Below are 18,058 nucleotides of genomic sequence, written 5' to 3'. Positions count from 1 at the left end.
TTTTGCCCTGTATTCCGCAGACCTCACCCCTCCCGAGGTACTCCCCAAAAGTCAACGACCATAACTGCTACTTCTGATTCTTCATCACTGCACTCTTAAGGTCTAGAGCTCTTTAAGGGTTGCCAAGCATCAGAAATGTATCTCTACTTCAGTTTGGAGCCCTATTTTCTGTTGCTGGCCCTGCTTTTGCCCTTTCCTCCCCTTTCTCCCTCAGTTCATTTAGTAGCAACGATCCCAACTCCTAAGAGCCAGCCCCATGTCCTTCAAACTAGTATCTTGTAAAAACATCACAGGAGTAAGCACCAAAAAGACAATATTCTCAGCTTTAGAGTTAAAAACTTTTGATCCCTCAGGGTTTAAGCTAGGGCTGGTGGCATATTCAGACCTTCTCCTAAAGCATGACTTATTACAATAACCCAATTGTTTCTGTGTAACAAAGGAAGGGAAAAATGAAACATTTTAGGCAGCAGCAGTCCTCAATTGTCAGTGGAGTTTTTTGTTGTTACTGTTGTTGTTTTTAAGTAAATGTGATGTCCCAGCGAGCACTCAGTGGAGGTTTACAATCCAAACAATGAGACTTGATTGACCAGGAAGAACTCATGCTTATTTGGCTGGAAAGCCAGGCAGGCCTATAAGAATTTAGTGACTGCCCCTGGAGGGTTCAGTCAGTCACTCTGGGCATCATTGATCATGGGCTTATAATTATGAAACGTAGACAACTCAGCCACCTTTCTTGTCTCAGAAGGATACTCACTCCCAAATCAGGAGTAGGGTACAGAATTGAAGACAGATTTAGGAGAGGAAGAATTCAGGGAAAGAGAAGAAACTCCTCTGCCCAGTTCTGGAGAGCAGGCTGAAGCTTCCCTCTTTCATGGGGGCTTCACCCTTACACTTTAGAGGTTGGAATGGACTGGGGTGGGGGAGTGGAAGAGAAGAGGTCCCAGATGACATCAGATAGGGAAAGTTCTCACCTTTAACAAGACAGTAATCCTCCCAGCTCTTCCAGGCATTAGTGCTAAAGAATAGGGACTTAACCATATCATCCTCAATCTTTGATGAAATCTCCCTCTCCTTTTCCCTTACTCAGTGATATTAGCAGAGCTGACCAGAGACACATTTACCCTATAGCTAAGGAAGATAGGGGAAGTTAAGGGCCTTCCCTTGCACAGACCTCTTCCAAAGCACTGGATGAATTCCAGCAATGTGTTAATAATGGTCTTAGGTGTTTGTAGAATTTGAAAAAAAAAAAAAAACTGCAATTGGTTAAGACTGATGTCCCTTTCCTTCTGACTTCCCCTCCATCACACTTTTCCTTTTGTCAGGTGGCAGTGGAGGGGCCATGGGCATTTGGGGATTGACTAAGGAAGCTGAGTTGGGATACATTTAGTTTGGGTTTAGAAGGTATACATCTGTGGTTTGCAGTTACTTTTGTGAATAGTTAAATAGTAAATATAGTGTTATGGGCTGAACCGTCTACCCCTAAAATTCATGTTAGAGTCTTAAACTCCCAGTATCTCAGAATGTAACCATGTTTGGAGATAAGATCTATACAGAGGTAATTAAAGTGAAGTCTTTAGGATGAGTCCTAATCCAATATGACTGCTGTCCTTATAGGAGGAAATCTGGATGCAGACATGCACGTACAAAAGACTCAGGAAGAAAATGGCTATCTACAAGCCGAGAGAGAGGAACCTCAGAATGCAGTCAGCCCTGCAGACACCAACACCTGGATCTCAGGCTTTTAGCCTCAAAACTGTGAGAGAATTTCTACTGTGTAAGCCACCCAGTCTATAGTATTTTGTTATGGCAGCTTTAACAAACTAATACATACAGTTTCCAGGAATACTCCTAATGTCAACGATTCAGAGCTTATGACATTCATTATTGTAAATTTGAAAATGGCTCCAAGATCTTACACCATATATACTAAAGAAACTTGGTAGTGTTTTTCCAAGTTTGACAAAAATCCAAAAAAAAAAAAAAAGTGACATTATTACTTATAAGGTGTGAAGATAACATTTTTCTAAATTATCAATAATTTTTTAAAAAAGTAATCATGTAGAAGACTGATTTACCTCTCTATATTCTTTATGGAAAAATTATATATAGTCATCATATGAAAAGACTATCAAAATCAAAGCACATGCAACCAAAAAACAAAATAGTAGGAAAAAATATATAGGTTTGCCAGGTAGGTAATTTTAAAAACTTGTTATTTTTCTTGATTTTGTGATACTGTGGTTATTTGTCAGCTTTTTTAAAACTGTACATTATCTTTTCTCATCCTAAAATATATTCCCTTTGGTGCCTTGTGTATTTACATCTCTTGAAAAGGGCTCCTAAAGTTGTATGCTTCAGGCAACCAAAACCTTAGATCTATTCCTAGGACTAACCAAATGGATATGGTGAGTTTCCACCCCATTTAGGGAAACCCTGCTCCAGTGTTCTGTGCTTCATCATAAGAAACATCAGAGGTGAGTGCTGACCAATCAGAACTGCAAGTATTGAGGGTTTGGGATAGCAAAAGCTGTGATGGAGTATGCGGAATATTCAGACCAACCCACCACCAAAGATGTGAGAAGTCCAGAAAGACTAGGGCCGCCGAGCAACCCCAGGCAATCAGCCATGGAGGGAACCCCTGGAGAACCCTCACTTACCTCTCCTTGGATATCTGCTCCTCATGCTGACTCTACCCTTCAGCATGTCTGGTTTCAATTAGAATGCATACTAAAGACTGGGTGCTCTGCAGTGACATCACAACTTGGCCATTATGATGTAATGACGAGGCATCTGATTATTCTTGGGCTAGGGCTTACCTATAAGGAACGTTGTTGCATTACTTTGCACGTAATTGGACTCTCATCTTTCAGGTGGTGTGGGAGTCAATACTGATAGAATTGGATCTTTTTCAAGGATGCTTCCCTTTAGTATCTATTTCTGTTGCTCCATTCTGGATTTAGACAGAGGTCCTTGCTTTTTCTGTCCATTGTTATTTCTCATCCTTTGTTTTAGGGTTGCCATTGACAGGGAAAAGGGCTTGGCTCTTCCCTCTAGTGCCTAAGGAACAGAATGTAATTTAGCTGGCCCACTTAAGAAGAGCACCCCATGGAAGGGGGAACAGGGGGCTTTTACCTGAGCTGTTCCCTTTAACTGCACCAGCAGCTGATGCTCAGTGCTGGGGATGTAAGCGCTGGGCTCTGGTAACTTTCCTTACCACTACCCAAAATGGGGGTGCAATACTCTAGGGGTGTCTTATTTCAGTGCTGCCCAACTCCTCCATATCTCCTTCCCATCCAACTTTTGCATACCCAGAGGACTCTCACAGACAGGGAACAGGATTTTTAAGAAATTAGATGACCAAAAGAAAAAAAAAAAGAGAAAAAAAAAGATTGAAAAAAAAAAAAAGGGAAATTAGATGACCAAGAAATGGGAGGGGGTGAGGGGGAGGAAGGAATCTTGCCTCTGGGTCTCTTCCACCCTCAGCCCCAAACCAACAATACTTCTCAATATCTTATGATATGCTTTCTTTTCATATTTCAATTTTATTTAAAATATGAGGTCTTTTATCCAGAAGGGAGGGCAGCTGTGTGAAGAAGCTGAAGTGAGGCACCATGCCAGTGGGTTTGGGGCCCGGTGAACAGGGCTGCACTGTGAGGGGGGTGGGGAGGCTCTGGGAGGGCCTGATGAGAAGTGGTTCTGGGGGATTCACATAGCAAACTTTCATTTCCTTGCTAGGTTAGCTATTCCATGGGTAGATTATTCAGTCTTTTTAGCAACTTCACTGTTCTTCGGCAATCTCATCGAAAGAAGTGCCAAGGCTGGGGACATAGCAGTCCCTTCTGTTTCTCTTTCCACCTGGGCGGGGAAGGGAATGGAAACTAGAAGCAGAAAATGAAACATGCCTGATGTAACCCCCTGCCATGAAAAATCGTGGGTCTGACTACGTGGAGAGAGGCCTGTGTAATAATCTCCTGCTCCATGTGTGTGGCCTGGACTGGGATGTGATCAGGGGGCCTGGGTTTAAGCCCCATCTCGAGATGCACTAACAAATTATCTGAACTTGCTGGAGTCATTTCTCATCTCTGGACCTGTGTCCTCATCTGTGGAGGAGTCTGGACAGGATGATCTCTAAAGACAAGCCTTTTCAGGTCTCTTGATTCTATGACCTGCTAATTGCAAGGATCCAGAGGAGCTCCACAGAAACACAGGAGTTAGAAGCAAGGGAGTGTGGGAGTTAGACTGGAAAGATGAGTTAGAGCTTATTATGAAGAGAAATGATGAGCTACATTCATAAAGGAAAACAAAGGAACACGAGGAATGTATTGGAAGACATTTGAGGGCTGGTTCTCTCTGCAGTGTTTCTGGAACCCAAGCCCCAGACCATGGTGATGGTTTCTCTGATGGTACTTCTCAGTCTACTGCTGACACGTTATACCCTAAATTGCTCCTGTTCAGGCAGTCAATACTCTTTACAGGAAAGTCCCTACCACAGTGCCTGACACATGACACATCTCTAAACATTCTGCCAAACTCCTAGTGTTTCCCATGTCAGATGAGGCTATCAGCTCACCTCCAGGCCCTGGGGCAGCTCTGTATAGATAGAACCAGGAGACTCAGGTATTGGCTTTATAAAGCTGAGAATGGGGGCATGGGTGAGCCGTGGTACTTCTTAGAGAAGCAGCTCAGGAACAATGAATTTTCCTTGGTTGCCTGCCTCCAACCTGTTTGCATTTACCTGCTTAGTGACACTAGGGCTCCCAGAGAGGGCCCAAGCACAGACCATCCAGCAATTGTCCTAGTTGGGGACCCTCTTAGTGAAAACTTTAGGGAATTGGCCTGTTCAATGTTCGTGGGGGTAGTGGAAAAAGGCATAGCAGACCAACAGGTATGGAGGACTGGCTAGCGCCAGGAGAGAATCCCAGTGTACAGAAAGGCTGGAGTCCAGATGGGTTCCCCAGTTCTCCAGCAGGCAGGTGCAGCTGTTCCTCACTGATCGTGCAGAGCTGGGACACTAGCACAGGACACAGCAGCAAGCTCCTGGAAGGAGCAGATGAAGCCTGGGACCCTCAGTGCTTTGCCTTCTCCAAGCCAGTTTGGGAGACTGGGAAGATGGAAAGACAGAGCACAATTAGAAACTGTAGGGGAGGGTATAAATCAGTGGTAGAGTGTCTGCTTAGCATGCATGAGGTCCTGGGTTCATTCTCCAGTACGCCATTAAAAAAAAAAAGAAAGAAAGAAAAGAAACTGTAGTCTTTTCCTAATTAGAGATATGTGGCAAGGGTTGTTGTTTAATGGCAAAGTTTTGATTTTGTTTTTAAAGGAAAATATAACATCATGGTTATGCACAGAGGCTCCAGCTTCTGCGTTCACAGTCCTAGCTCTGCCATTTACTAGCTGTGTGATCTTGAACAAATTACTGAGCTTTTCTGAACTGTTTTCTCTCTAAGACAGGAATAATATTACTCAACTCAGGGTGGTTTTGAGGATTATAATGCATGCAAGACACCAGATTTTGGTGGATATGTAAACGTGAGCGCTTAGGACTGCTAACACAGCATAGCAGTAACGCATACACATCAAGCAAGAGATTATTACACAGAGCCTTAACCCAGTCTCCCGCTCCATTATTCTCCGTTGGGCTCCTCAATGATAACTAAAAAGTGCATTGGTTGGTGGCTTCCAGTACATTTTCTCTCTTCACTCTGCTAGAACTTTGACCTGAAGGTGATCCACAAGACGCATGAGATTGTTTTCTTCACCAGATAAGAATGATGTTTAAGTGGGCACTTGTTTGAGGAGTGACTCCAGGTTTCTCTCTTTTACCCATCCTTCTTCAAAGAATTAAGGCTTCGGAGAGGAGGGGCATGGTCACAAGCTCCACACTCTACTCTGAACGCACGTGTGGGCACATGTGCATGCACTGTCTCTCACTTAGTGATAAAAGGGGAATCCAGAAATTTTTGAGAAGTCAGTAACAGAGAAAAAGCTGTGGGGAGCTGCTTACCTGGGAGCTCCTTGTTCATCTGCAGCATCCGGAACTGCTTTTCCCTCTTCTCCCTTCTAGAAGACTGTCAAAAAGGAGTCTGAGGGAGGAAGGTGGATCAACCATGGTCTTGGAGAAAAGGAAGTAGGGTCTCCACCCCTTCTGGAGGGAGAAGGAATAGCAGAGATCAACAAGGATGAAGGGGGAGGTGGATGGAAATAGAGAAAATGAAGGTAAATGGCCTGTAAGCTAAAAGAAAAATGAAAGCAATGAGAGGGGGACAAGGAGAGAGGAAAGCAAAGTTTAGGCAGAGGGTGAGAGAAAAGGAAAAGCAACCAGCAGAGGAGAAACACAAGGCATGAGTGAATGGGTAGAAAAGTCCAGCTTTCCCATTTCACTTGCTCAGAGTATGGAACTGACTGCCATCTTCTGGTACCATTCAGTTTTCAAGTTGCTCTGATTCTTGATTTGAAATGTTTTCCATTTCTTATACCCATGATCCTTTATCCTCAAGAAAGCCCCCAGTATCGTTTCCTTTCATCTCTGGGCTCCCAAGCATCACTTCCCCCAACAGAGAGGCACCTCCCCAAAGCTGTTTCATAGCATCCAGGCTGGAAGTTGGGGGGTGGGGGGCGGCAAAAGGAAAAAGCAAGGGGCAGAAAGTGCTGTGGTTTGAAAGAGGGCCTGGAATACCCTGAGGCTGCTGGCTGGTTATGGGATGCTTCCTGGGCTCTGGAATGGGTGTCGAAACCTGGAGGACCCATCCTCAGTCCCAACCAGACGCTTGGGTCGCTGTGTGTTCTAGACTGCAGCACTCCAACTGTAGGCTGGAGAATGTGGCTTCTTATCCACACTGCCCCTTACAGATGGTAAAACGTCAAAGCAGGAAGGGGCCTAAGAGATCACCTAACCCAAATCCAGTTTCCCAAGGAGGAAATTGGGGCCCAGAGAGGTGAAGTGACTTGCCCAAAGTTATGCAGCTAGTCAGTGACTTTCTTTTCTTCTGTGGCAGAAAAAATCCTGTGGCTCACCTGTCTCTTGACAAATACAGTCCATAAAGTGTTTAGAGGTCATTAGAAGGCACCCAGAAAGGTAAGGCTGGCATTTTTCTGGAAGCCCCTGAGTGTACCAACCCCTTGGGCACCACATTATTTGGCTACAAGGACAGGCCTGGAGTTGGTTTTGCTTTCACTTTAATGCCCGGAGCTGCCTGGAGGCTGGAGGAAGGAGCTCTGACTGTTACCTGCCGTCACTCCCCAGCCAGTGGAGACTTAAGTCAGGGGCTGGCAAGGGTGACAAGGGATTCCTGTCATAATGCCAGGGACTGAGGAGCGATGGCCAAGTTCTGAAACTTAAGCAAGGCAATTATGGCTGAGTTAAAGCTAGGAAAGGCAGGGCTGGGGGACCTGCAGTGGCAAAGGCTGGTAAGAGAGGATGAGCCAGCAATCTAAATGACTTCAGTTGCGGTGGGCTCCTTGTACACACAAAATACCTCCTCAGTCCCAAACCTTTGACTGCCCCTAGGCCTGGCGAACCCACTCACTTTCTCCCAGTGCCCGTTCACGGAAGAGAACGTCACCATCGTCCCAATTCTTTTGATTTTTTACTACTCTTCCAGCACCCTTTGTCTCTCATACCTTGAGTTCCTTCCACTCACATCCACTCCAATTTCCCCCATTTTCATTGATTCCATCCACTCCCCATACCCCTTTGGTTTCTCCCATCCTCCTCGCCCTCCCCCACTTGACTCTCGGGCAGCTCCCCGCCAATCTCGGTTTCTCCCATTCCTCCCCGCCAAATCTTCGGGCTCCCCCAGCCCCCGGGTGCCTTTGGTTTTTTCCGCTGTCAGCCGCAGGTATCTCAGATAAAGTGGATCCAGCCCTGGGGTTCCGGAGCTCCGCCACTGCCCGGGTGCTCGGGCCCATGTAGAGCATAGTCACGGCCGCCGTTGTTGTCCCAGAACTCGTGGCCCGTCACGCGGTAGCGCAAGGCGAAAAGCAGGGCGCCGCCAATGGGTGGCGCTGGCAGGCGGAAGGCGAAGCGGTCGGCGCGCGGCGGAGGCGGGGCTGGGCCCGCGTAGGCTGCGGGCGCTTCGCGTTGGCTCCGCCAGCCGTCGGCGCTCCAGCGCACGCTCACGCGCTTCTCGTAGGCCAGGTCCAGCACGCGCGCGCTCCCGGCCACGCCCAGCGGGCCCGCCTCGGCGCGTTCCAGGCAGATGCGCTGCGCCTGCAAGCGGGCGGCGAAGCTGGGCTCGCTGGCCGGTTCCAGGACTGCGCGCGCCTCCTGCGGGGAAAAGGGGAGAGGAAAAGAGGAAGCCCGGGCGAGAGGAGGGGAGAAACAGGGGGCGGGGTCAGGGCGAGGCACCGGACCAATCCAAGACTGTCTAGTGTCCCGGCGGTCAGAGGGGGCCTAGCTGGGAGAGTGGCCTAAAGCCACTCGCCAATGGGGACCCCAAAAGGGGATGAGTAAGAGCAAGCCCAGGTCGGGGGTGGAGTTGGGTGCTCTGTGGTAAATCCACTCCGACACGCCCGCCGCGGCCAGGTGGGGGAAGTCCCGGGGAAGGGGCGTGCCTCTGCCGCCTACCTGGAGGCCACGGGCGCGGGGCTGGCACGGCGCAAAGTGGCGGAGGGCGTCCCTCTGCAGCTGGACCTGCACGTGGCGGGGCACCCGGGGCAGCTCTCCCGGGCGGAAGCGGCGGACGGCGGCCAGCTCCAGCCCTAGCGCGTCGGCGAAACGCACTCTTTTGCGGGTGTCGGGGCTGTGGTTGCGGGGTGGCCGGGTCCCGCCGCCTCCGGCGGGCGCAGAGCGAGCCCGGCGCCCCCGACTCGGAGCGTGAGCGCGGGATCGGGCCCCGAGGCGCGTCCCGCCCTCGCCTGGCTCCTCCTCCGGCTCCTCCTCGAGGCTGGGCCTCTGGCTGCGGTAGTAGGCGCGTTCTGTCAGCGCGGCGATGAAGCTCAGGTTGCGGGGGATGTCGGTGCGAGGGGGCCGCTCGCGAGACATGGCACCCCCCCCACCCCCGTCCCGGGGCCCTACCGCAGCGCCACCGCGCTGCCTTCCCTTCGTGTCTCCAACCTGCCTGGCGTCCCTGAAGAAGCTTCAGACGTCCCTCGCAGTTGCGTACTCTCCTTGCTGTCACCTCCAGAATCCTCCACCTCCCCCAGCTCTGCCTCGCCTCTGGGACTACCTGTCCCTCCCACTGTCCGTCAGCTCCCAGGGTCTTAGACCATCACCTCCTGCGAGCTGTCTGCTCTGAGCGTGCGCTCACCCTTCGGTCCCGCGGCCCTCGCGGGCCCTGGCCTCCGCCCACAGCCCTCTGACAGGTGGCTCCCCATCTATCTTTGCTGCTGCTGCACCAGGAGGCGGGGACTCTACCCCTTCCGTCCTGAGACCACTCTGCCTCCCCCCCCCCTAAAAAAACGGTCTCAGCCTTTCTGGCACGGGAAGAGTTAACACAGAGTAGAAAGTAACCTTTCCTTTTCTTTTAGAAGGTTCAAAACGCCCAGCCTGTAACTTTATCTTCAGGGCTCACCGTTTTCTTTCCTAAACCCTAGACTCCAGGTTTGGGAGGAGGGTGGCTGTGGTTACAAATAAGGCAAGGTCAAAAAAGCTAGGTAGAGTCTCAAATAGAAATTGAGATATGGAGCTCAAAAAGGTGGGTGGAAAGAGTTCTGAGCTGAGAGTTGTAGAGACACATAGCTTCTTGTCTCACCTCTGGTGCTCTTTAGCTGCTTGACCTTGAGCAAAGCCCAACTTCTCTGGACCTCAGTTTTCTCATCTGTAAAAAAAAAAAGTGTATTAGAGTTCTGATCTCTAACCTGACTGTAAGCCCTTTGAGGGCAGAGGCTGTGTCTGATTCATGGTCTGTTTCAGGACATAGTCAGCCCTCAAATTGTTGAATGAGTCATCACACATCTCTCTTGGAGCTGGAGCTGTGGGGTTCTAGTTCCAGTAGGAGCTCCAAGAAGCACACAGAGCTGTCTTTTTACTACTATAGTGAAAAAATGTAAAGTTTTATTTGCGCTTACAATGTAGTAGGTACAAATACTAACTCATATAATACAGCCACCATAGGAATAGAGAGTATTATACCGATTTTATAGATGAGAAAATTGAGGGAGAGAGGGGATAGGACTCTTGCCCAGGGCACATAAGTTAATATTTGGGGAGCTGAAATTGGAAACTCAGCAGGCCCACTCTAAAGTGTGCTCTTTTCCCACTTAGTTATATAAGATTAAACCATTTCATGGTAATAGTTAACATCTTCAGAGCATTGAAATACGGAATCGTAGAGTAGAAGTGGAATTTCTAAATTTAAAGCAGCAAGAGAGTTTAACTGTAAAATCACAAGTGACTAAGCTGAAAATAAACAGTGAGACATATACTATCTTATACAATTCATTCCTGCTTGCATTTTAACTCTAGTATGAATGATAGCAATGCTGCCTAGCCAGGATTCATTTTTAAAGTGATACTGAGTTTTATTTTCTTATGTTATACATTCATATATAATCCATGGACATTCTTTTCGTATCTTAGGTTGTAAAATAATGTTACACTAATTTGTGTTACAGTCGGTTTAAAACTGTCTTTCTTGCTCTGGCAAAATATGTCATTGATGGAATAGGTAAGGTTCAGGGTTAGCCTGTGTGGCCTGAGGTTTTCTGGGAGAAGCTCTGTTGCCTTGTCTACAGTTTGAACTGCCTTTCCTAGGCTCTGTGGTGTTGGTCTGAGCAGATCATAGAGATACACAGCTTTGGACCTGGTGTAATTTGTGTTGGTCCAGAAGTCTTTGTTTCTTAAACAGCCACCATAGTGATCTTCAAACATCTGACTGAGGCTGCTCAGTAACTGGCCAGGGCCATTGAGTGATTTGTTCAGTCAACATTTACTGAAGGTCTATTACGCCATGAAGACATAAAAATGAATAAAAGTCAGTGCCTGCTCTCACTAAGCTTATAAATAAATGAGTGCACAGACAGTAATATATTTAGATCCTGAGACTTAAAAGTGTTTTTATTTCAAGTAAATGTCTCAGAAGAAATCAGGATGCAAATGAAGGACTGGACTAGCTTATTCACTAAAAAACAAGGCAACCTTCATGTGTGGGGGTAAAAAGAATTAAAAAGAAAACCAATCCGATTACAAAAAAAGAAGAAAGAAGAAGAAAAGGTACCTGCAGAAACTGCTTGCTATCCAGTCCTGAATCCCTGATGCCTGGCTAAGGCCCCAACTCACGAAGGGCCCAATGGGTCAAAGGTCCCGGAGAAAAGAGGAAGTGAAGTGTTTGGTGTCTGTCTCACATCTGCCAGTCCCACAGGGTGAGGCAACTGGCAGGCAGTTCCCACCGGAATGGGAACTGCTCTTCTTTTCTGGTCACCTACCCCAGGGCTGGAAAAGATCAACAAGTGCATGGAACATCAGAGACCTTTTGGAACTGCTGAATTTGCACCAAGGTTTCCTGAGGCCCAGCCAGCTTCTCTGGGCCACCTCCAGGTTCAGGAGCCCCGCCCGGCCCTTGGTGCCCTCCTAGCCCTGCTCTTCTTGGCCTCCAGCCGCCCTCTCTCTTCCTGAGTTGTGGCCCTTCCCAAGCCTGCGTCCCAGCCCCGCCCCTCTCTCTGGACGCATCTCTGGGCCCCATCATCACCCGGCGCCGGGCCCTCCCTCCCGCCCCCCCCTTCTCCTCCCTCCTTCCTTCCCTCCCTTCCTCCCTCTCTCCCTCCCTCCCAGCTCCTGCACCAGGAAACGGCCCGGATCCCGGCAGCGGCCTGACCCGTGAGATCCCTAACCTGGCAGGCAGGCGGGGTTGGAGACTGGCTGAGGGTGGGGGTGAGGGAGGAGCTGGGCCTTTGGGCTGCACTGGGGGGAGCTGGGAGTGTAGATGGTGTCGGCAGGAAGCCCTTGGCCCTGGGTTTCCCGGGAGGACAGTCATTAAACATGGATTCGGCCATACAGCTGGTAGAGCGCAGAGGGCAGGGGCCTGGTCCCGGGAGCTGCAACCCCAGCCCTTCTCAGCCTAGACCCTGATCCCTGGTCTTCCCCACCTAGCTCTGATCTCCCCCTCCCCTTCCCAGGGCTCCACGTTGGGCAGGAGGATGAAAGGCCCCAGCTGGGGGCTCCTTGCCACCAGCGCTGGGTCCTAAGAGCTGCCATCCAGGCTGGGTGAGTGTCCCCTTCCTTCTCTGTCCCGGCAACCCTTTGCTTCTCCCCTTTTCCCTTTAGCCTCTTTCTCCTCCCCCATCTTGTGCCTCTGCCAGCATCTTCACATCTTGCCTCTGGGGAGGTCCTAAGCCCCTTCCTCTAGCCAAAAAGGTGTGCAGTGTGGAGAGTGGTATTGTAGGGGTGTCATAGAGCTGTTGTCGTCTTATTATGGAAAGAATGTAAAGTATTTAAATAAGGAGACTTACTTGTTTTCATTTAATTTGGCATATTACGAATTTAAGGGCCAGCCCCTCATGCCCTGGCCACTCACCATGGCCTAATTTCCTTGTTCTTACCCTTCCCTGCCCAGTGGTCTCTGAGCATTCCCCCCACTTCCCTCCCTGTCTCATTGGGCTGAACAAACCTGAAATGCCCCCTTCTGCATCTCTGACCATGTACTCATGCCAGTCTTTCGTGTTTGACTCCTACAGCCGCCCGGATGGCGACCCCAGCCTCAGCCCCAGACACACGGGCTCTAGTGGCAGACTTTGTAGGCTATAAGCTGAGGCAGAAGGGTTATGTCTGTGGAGCTGGCCCCGGGGAGGGCCCAGCTGCTGACCCGCTGCACCAAGCCATGCGGGCAGCTGGGGATGAGTTCGAGACCCGCTTCCGGCGCACCTTCTCTGATCTGGCGGCTCAGCTGCATGTGACCCCCGGCTCGGCCCAGCAACGCTTCACCCAGGTCTCTGATGAACTCTTCCAAGGGGGCCCCAACTGGGGCCGCCTTGTGGCCTTCTTTGTCTTTGGAGCTGCGCTGTGTGCTGAGAGCGTCAACAAGGAGATGGAGCCACTTGTGGGACAAGTGCAGGAGTGGATGGTGGCCTACCTGGAGACGCGGCTGGCTGACTGGATCCACAGCAGTGGAGGCTGGGTAAGAAGCTTCTCAATTGCTGCTCTGCACATCCCTCTGTAAAGCTGGTCTCCATGGGGAAGACAGGGGCTATGGCTGGAGCTGGGTGCAGCTACGCTGGGAATGAGGCATGGGGGCTGTCTCCCTATTTGGGTGGAATCAGATGCCCTCACTGTGGGCATCACTGGACTCTGCACTCCAGGGCTGCCATGCAGTCATCACTGGGTGGGCTCGGTGGTCCAAAGCAGAGAACAGAATACACAATAGCCAGGTAGACCCTGCAGGGAAATGGCATCCAGTTGTCAGGAGCTTTTTACACCTAGGTACATGGCCTGGGGGGCAGGGATCAGGGATGGGTGGTGGTCAGGCAAATCTTGGCATAGGATGCCAGTTCTGAGTAGAATTTTTGTCCAGGGAAAGGATGGGATGCACTCGAGGTAGAGAAGAACAAATGAGCCAGGCGCTCACGAGGGATCCGAGGGGCTGGCGGCCAGAAGAGCTTTGGCCAGAGAGGAGTTGGGGGTGGGACAGTGCTTGCAGTGGATGGAACTGGAACTCTTCCTCTCCTCTTTTCTCCACTCCTTCCTCTCCTGATATCCCTTTCTCCTTCTTTCTCTCCTACTTCCCTTCTCTCCCACAGGCGGAGTTCACAGCTCTATACGGGGACGGGGCCCTGGAGGAGGCGCGGCGTCTGCGGGAGGGGAACTGGGCCTCAGTGAGGACAGTGCTGACGGGGGCCGTGGCACTGGGGGCCCTGGTAACTGTAGGGGCCTTTTTCGCTAGCAAGTGAGAAAGTCCAGGGCCAGGTGGGGCTAGGTGTGGCTGGGGGATGGGAGAGCGGGAACAGAACAGACGAATGCCCTTGGAAGAAGTGGGTGAATGGATGGGCATGGAACGGGGATGGGAAGGGGCAGGGTAGTATGTGACGGAGTGGATGGTGCCAGGTAGGCGTTGCGAGAATGAGCTGGAGACACTGAGGAATGTATTTGGAAAGTCAGCGGGGCCAGGAGATGGACTCATTCCAGGGTTGGGGGAGGTGGGGGAGGGATCATGCCTATAGGTGTAGGCACACAAAACTCTACCTGGAACATGATCTGCAGCCCTGAGGAAGGTGGACTTACAAAAGGGGTTGGCGTCTCCATTGAATGAGCAGGATTTGGGGGAAATAGAAGACACATCCCTTTGGAATGGGAGCACGGGGTTCTCAGGGGATAGGGAGAGGTGGCTGTGACCATGGGCTGCTGGGCCACACGTGTGCATGTGCACGCGTGCTTGTGTGCATGCTGGGCTGCTTGTCTAATCTGGTGGCACTGGATTGCTCTGGGAGAAAACATTCCCTCTTGCAGTGTTGAGAACAAGGACCAGCTCTCTGTTCCTCCTCCCAACCCCCTTCACCCCTCCTCCCCTTGTCCTGCTGCCTCAAGGCTGAGGGAGAAACACTGTATCCAGACTGAGGGCTTTGGGCACTTTTCTGCAGAAAGTTGTCAGCAGGGCTTTGGAGAGAAGAACAGTTCTGCAGCTGGCCTTGTTCCTTCATCTCCTTCATCATTCCCCTCCCTTGTACATCACGCACTCGCTGCTGCCTCCTGGGCTCTGACAGAAAGGCAGGGCTGCGGAGCCTACGGTGGGTGGGGGCTCTGGGGGCTGGGGCTGCCTGCTGCCCTCCCTCTCACTGAGGCACACTGGTGCCTAAAGTGTTCCCTATCTCTGGGACCTTCTGTACCCAAACTTAAACTCTAAATTGGGACTCTTACTAATTTTCCTTTTGAGCGTGTGGACGTCAATGCAGATCTAGAATACAGTCTGGGTCCTGCACTGTGTCTCAGTGAGACTGTTGATGCCTTGAAAGGAACATTCCGGCTCTGAGCCCCATGGGTGTGAGGGTGACATGTACTCCGAGAAGGGCCTATTCCGTGTGGTGGGCTGTGGTGCTGCTTTATCAAGGGCCAGGCGTCTGGGTTCTAGAGTACCTCCCGTGACCTAGGAGCATTTATATTTTCTTGGAAGCCACACTGTTTTCATGGGTGTTACTTACCTGTACCTCAGAGTCTGAGGATGTTCACTTTAGAGCTCACAGTCCTCTCGAACAGATTCGGATGACAGCTTTTTCTTTTGAGAAAGATATGATTTCACTCCAGATGCATGCCCTGAGCCAGACCTCACTGCTGCACTTTCCAAGGTGCTAAAATTGCTGCTCTCCAATGCTGACTTCTTCAGACACAGTGCTCTAGAACCCTGCCCTTGATCCTGAGCACTGACCAGCTTAGCTAGACCATGGTTGACTCTTCTTGGAGATTTTCACTTGGTCCCAGAATGTGGCAACATAGTTGTATTCACTAGAATGTGGGACCAAAATTGGCCTCAGGTGTTTAGCTCAGACTTTTGCTTTTGAGAGAGGGCTGCACTTTTTAATGGTATTTTTGGGGAGGAGGTGGACTGCATGAGCCACTTGGTCTGTCGTGAGTATGCTGGTACCGGGCACTCAGAGCCGGTCTGTGGCAGGCAGTTGGGGTGGGGGGTCTCTGACTTGCTCAGGACAAACTAGGCCAGTGGTTTTCCAACTGCTTGGCAGAGCCCCGAAGTTTCCTAGGGATTGCCTCAGGAGTCCTTGGGGGAAATGAAGTGGGGGAGGGGAGCGCTGAGCAGGCAGGGTGACTTGCCTTCAAACAGAACAGCTCCCCTTTAGCTGTCTTACATATCGGGGTTCAGGGTAAGATTTTATTTGCATTAAGGGGTTTGCTGCTGAAAACAAGTTGGAAAACCACTGACTAGACCATCAGCTCCAAATTGGAGCCTGTGCTCCCCCAGGTTTGGGGCAGACTCTTCCTCCTACCCTCTACCACAGGACGCCTAGCCCTGGTAGCTCTCCTGGGAGCCTTTAGCAAACGGGTGGCAGGGACTGTGGTCAGGTCACCGAAAAGCCCTGCTCTGAGGCCTTCACACCTGGGTAGAAAGAGAGGCTGTTTTCTGAAAGGGTGAAGGGCTTGGTCTGGATTCCCAGAAGCATAGCTCGGATGGGACCACAGTGGGCAGTTTCGACCTGTCCTGCCCTTCTTAGCTTGAGGGGCAATGGAAACCCCAGAGACTCTTCTGTCAGGGAAAACTAGCGACTCTCTTCTAGAGCCATATAATTCCTTGGGATTAGTTCTTGGCCAAGAAGGCTGAGTATGGCTCCCAATTTTTAAATCCATTTCATTTTTTAAAAAATAAGGGAAATAAATCTTATTGCCATTTTTCAGAGATTAAATAGGTGGAGAGGGTGTTTCTTGCTCTCCAGAGCCCAAAGGGACAAATAGGGACTTTGCTTAGGCCAAGGAAGGAGCAGAAGTAAGGCAACTAGGTCCTGCACTTATTAATCCCACTCCCCATTGATTCTAGGGCATACACTATTTTACTTTTTTAAATCATAAAGCGGCGGGAGAACAGATTTGGTTAGTATAGAAGAAAAGAAAAAGCTCTATAAATATAAATATATATTCCTGTATTTTTATTTAATAATTTATAAATACCAAGTTCATTTGACTTTTATTTTTGTGTAATATGTAATGGTCGTATTAAAAAAAAATAAATAAAGCCCAGAAGTTTAATGAGAAGGACTGAGCAGGGTTTGTGACTTCTATCCTGTATAGCCTGGGGTCAGGACATTTCTTGATCTCATCATCTCATCATGGCCTTGTTAAGGCCAAGAATTAGATTAAAAGGGATTTGGGAAAGTGCTGAGAAAGAAAAGAAAATCAGAGTTGTTTCCCCATGCCCTCACCCCAGCCAAATGCCCAAAGCCAAGAACTACATCTGTGCCAACCCAAGCCTTGAGAGGGTGTGTGTATATGGTACTTTGGGATGGCCACAACAGAAACCAAACCAAAACAAAGAAAACCTACCAAAAATTTGTGCTGGTAATCAAGTCCCCAGTTGTGGTTCAGCCTCTAATCGGAAGCGATAGTGAGCATTTCTCCTCAAAATCCTGCTGCCTACACTTCAGACTTAAAATAAGTCTGGCAAAAATGGAGCCACTGCTTACTTTCCTGGTCCCCTGAGACAAAGGGTTTCAGCCACTTAAATGCAAACTGCTAAACTAGATGGAATCTATAGGAATTATTCAGACCATCCCTCAAAATCAGGTATGACAGGAATTGTGATCTTAATTTTAAATTATTAAGTTGAAGTTTCTAGTCTTTCTATAATCCAATGCAATAAAATGGTATTTGGGTTTATGTGTTAAATTGTAGTGAGAAATACACTGCTTAGAGGAATCTAGTGTTGCATTTCTATCCTCTCTATATAGAAAAATCTTCAGGACATATTAAAATCATGTAGTGGCTGGTGAACATGGCTTTAGGGAAAAGGGAATTAGATGTTCTTAATAGTTAATATCATCAGGCTATGATAGCTACTGCATTTCTTTCTACTACAGTGTGATTAGTTTATATTTTGCCTAGTTCCAAAAGGCATCTGCAGCATCTTACTGTAATACACAAAAAACAAAACAATAGGAGAATATAGATTTTTAAAGTAAGGGTAAAGGGAAAATGGAAATATTACAATAAAATGACAGCAAAAGGAAAATTAAAACAGAAAAGCATTCTATAAGCAGTATTCCCAAATATTAAAGGTAGGTTATGAATTCAACTCTGAGCATCTTGGCAACTAAAGCAAACTGGAAAATACAATGAGATTCATATCCCTCTTAGGACTTATAAAAGCCCACCAGTTCCTCAAGATGGGCAAAAAGTTTTGTGGTTCTTCTGAGAAGACACTGAGTAATATAGTGGACACCATCCTCTATAACACCTGACAGCAAATATGATGTTGAGTTTTACACTACTGTTTCTTGTAGAAACACCAAATGGGGATTCAGTAGGTCCTAAGCTTGTTCTGTCAGGTTCATTACAGTTTAGCCCAAATATGCTCTCCGATGCTATAGTTTAATATAGGGCTAAGTTTCAGAGTGTCTAAATGGAGAGATGTTTATCCTTCAGACAGTTCTCTGTGAATGTTATTTCTCCAAATGGCACTTTTGATAAAAA

The 18,058-nt window shown here is 49.0% G+C and overlaps 3 protein-coding genes across 18 annotated transcripts in view; 2 read left to right on the top strand and 1 right to left on the bottom strand.

The window, feature by feature from the left end:
• RNF212B (ring finger protein 212B) overlaps positions 1-3,228 on the top strand; it is a 57,940-nt gene extending 54,712 nt beyond the window's left edge. For 3 of the 6 annotated variants that reach the window (XM_074365766.1, XM_074365760.1, XM_074365767.1), the window contains one exon: positions 1,615-3,227. In XM_074365766.1, coding sequence (XP_074221867.1) covers positions 1,615-1,794 — 180 coding nt within the window. In that variant the 3' untranslated portion in view covers positions 1,795-3,227. Of the gene's footprint in view, positions 1-1,614 lie in introns of all 6 variants that reach the window. The other 3 variants (XR_012507577.1, XM_074365762.1, XM_074365761.1) reach the window with 3 other exon arrangements.
• Positions 3,229-3,517: 289 nt separating this feature from the next.
• Positions 3,518-9,649, bottom strand: LOC123616767 (protein phosphatase 1 regulatory subunit 3E). Of its 10 annotated transcripts, none has more exons than XM_074365772.1 (4): positions 8,567-9,649; positions 7,811-8,266; positions 6,005-6,810; positions 3,518-5,101 (listed from the first exon to the last, which is right to left on the bottom strand). In XM_074365772.1, the coding sequence occupies exons 1-2, from the start codon at positions 8,981-8,983 to the stop codon at positions 7,844-7,846; spliced, it is 840 nt and encodes a 279-aa protein (XP_074221873.1). In that variant the 5' UTR covers positions 8,984-9,649; the 3' UTR covers positions 3,518-5,101; positions 6,005-6,810; positions 7,811-7,843. The 10 variants fall into 10 exon arrangements, with proteins under 10 accessions (XP_074221873.1, XP_074221879.1, XP_074221878.1 ...); XM_074365778.1 differs by having other exon boundaries at positions 6,005-6,142; XM_074365777.1 differs by having other exon boundaries at positions 6,005-6,145; positions 8,567-9,648.
• Positions 9,650-9,819: 170 nt separating this feature from the next.
• On the top strand, positions 9,820-13,946 carry BCL2L2 (BCL2 like 2). Of its 2 annotated transcripts, none has more exons than XM_045516500.2 (4): positions 9,820-11,776; positions 12,055-12,142; positions 12,613-13,052; positions 13,672-13,946. In XM_045516500.2, exons 3-4 carry the CDS (start codon positions 12,621-12,623, stop codon positions 13,819-13,821), a joined length of 582 nt encoding a protein of 193 aa, XP_045372456.1. In that variant the 5' UTR covers positions 9,820-11,776; positions 12,055-12,142; positions 12,613-12,620; the 3' UTR covers positions 13,822-13,946. The 2 variants fall into 2 exon arrangements, with proteins under 2 accessions (XP_045372456.1, XP_010953028.1); XM_010954726.3 differs by having other exon boundaries at positions 9,822-11,755.
• The last annotated feature ends 4,112 nt before the right edge of the window (positions 13,947-18,058 follow it).

Source organism: Camelus bactrianus, chromosome 6 (genome assembly GCF_048773025.1).
Source record: "Camelus bactrianus isolate YW-2024 breed Bactrian camel chromosome 6, ASM4877302v1, whole genome shotgun sequence".
Classification (NCBI taxonomy): domain Eukaryota; kingdom Metazoa; phylum Chordata; class Mammalia; order Artiodactyla; family Camelidae; genus Camelus; species Camelus bactrianus.
This window is presented reverse-complemented; position numbering and strand designations above follow the sequence as displayed.

Coding starts and splice junctions, on each gene's coding strand:
- LOC123616767 (XM_074365772.1), bottom strand. CDS start 8,983: ATGTCTCGCGAGCGGCCCCCTCGCACCGACATCCCCCGCAACCTGAGC. Junction 8,267..8,566: donor CCCGCGCCCGTGGCCTCCAG/GTAGGCGGCAGA, acceptor TTTTCCCCGCAG/GAGGCGCGCGCAGTCCTGGA.
- BCL2L2 (XM_045516500.2), top strand. CDS start 12,621: ATGGCGACCCCAGCCTCAGCCCCAGACACACGGGCTCTAGTGGCAGAC. Junction 13,053..13,671: donor TCCACAGCAGTGGAGGCTGG/GTAAGAAGCTTC, acceptor TCTCTCCCACAG/GCGGAGTTCACAGCTCTATA.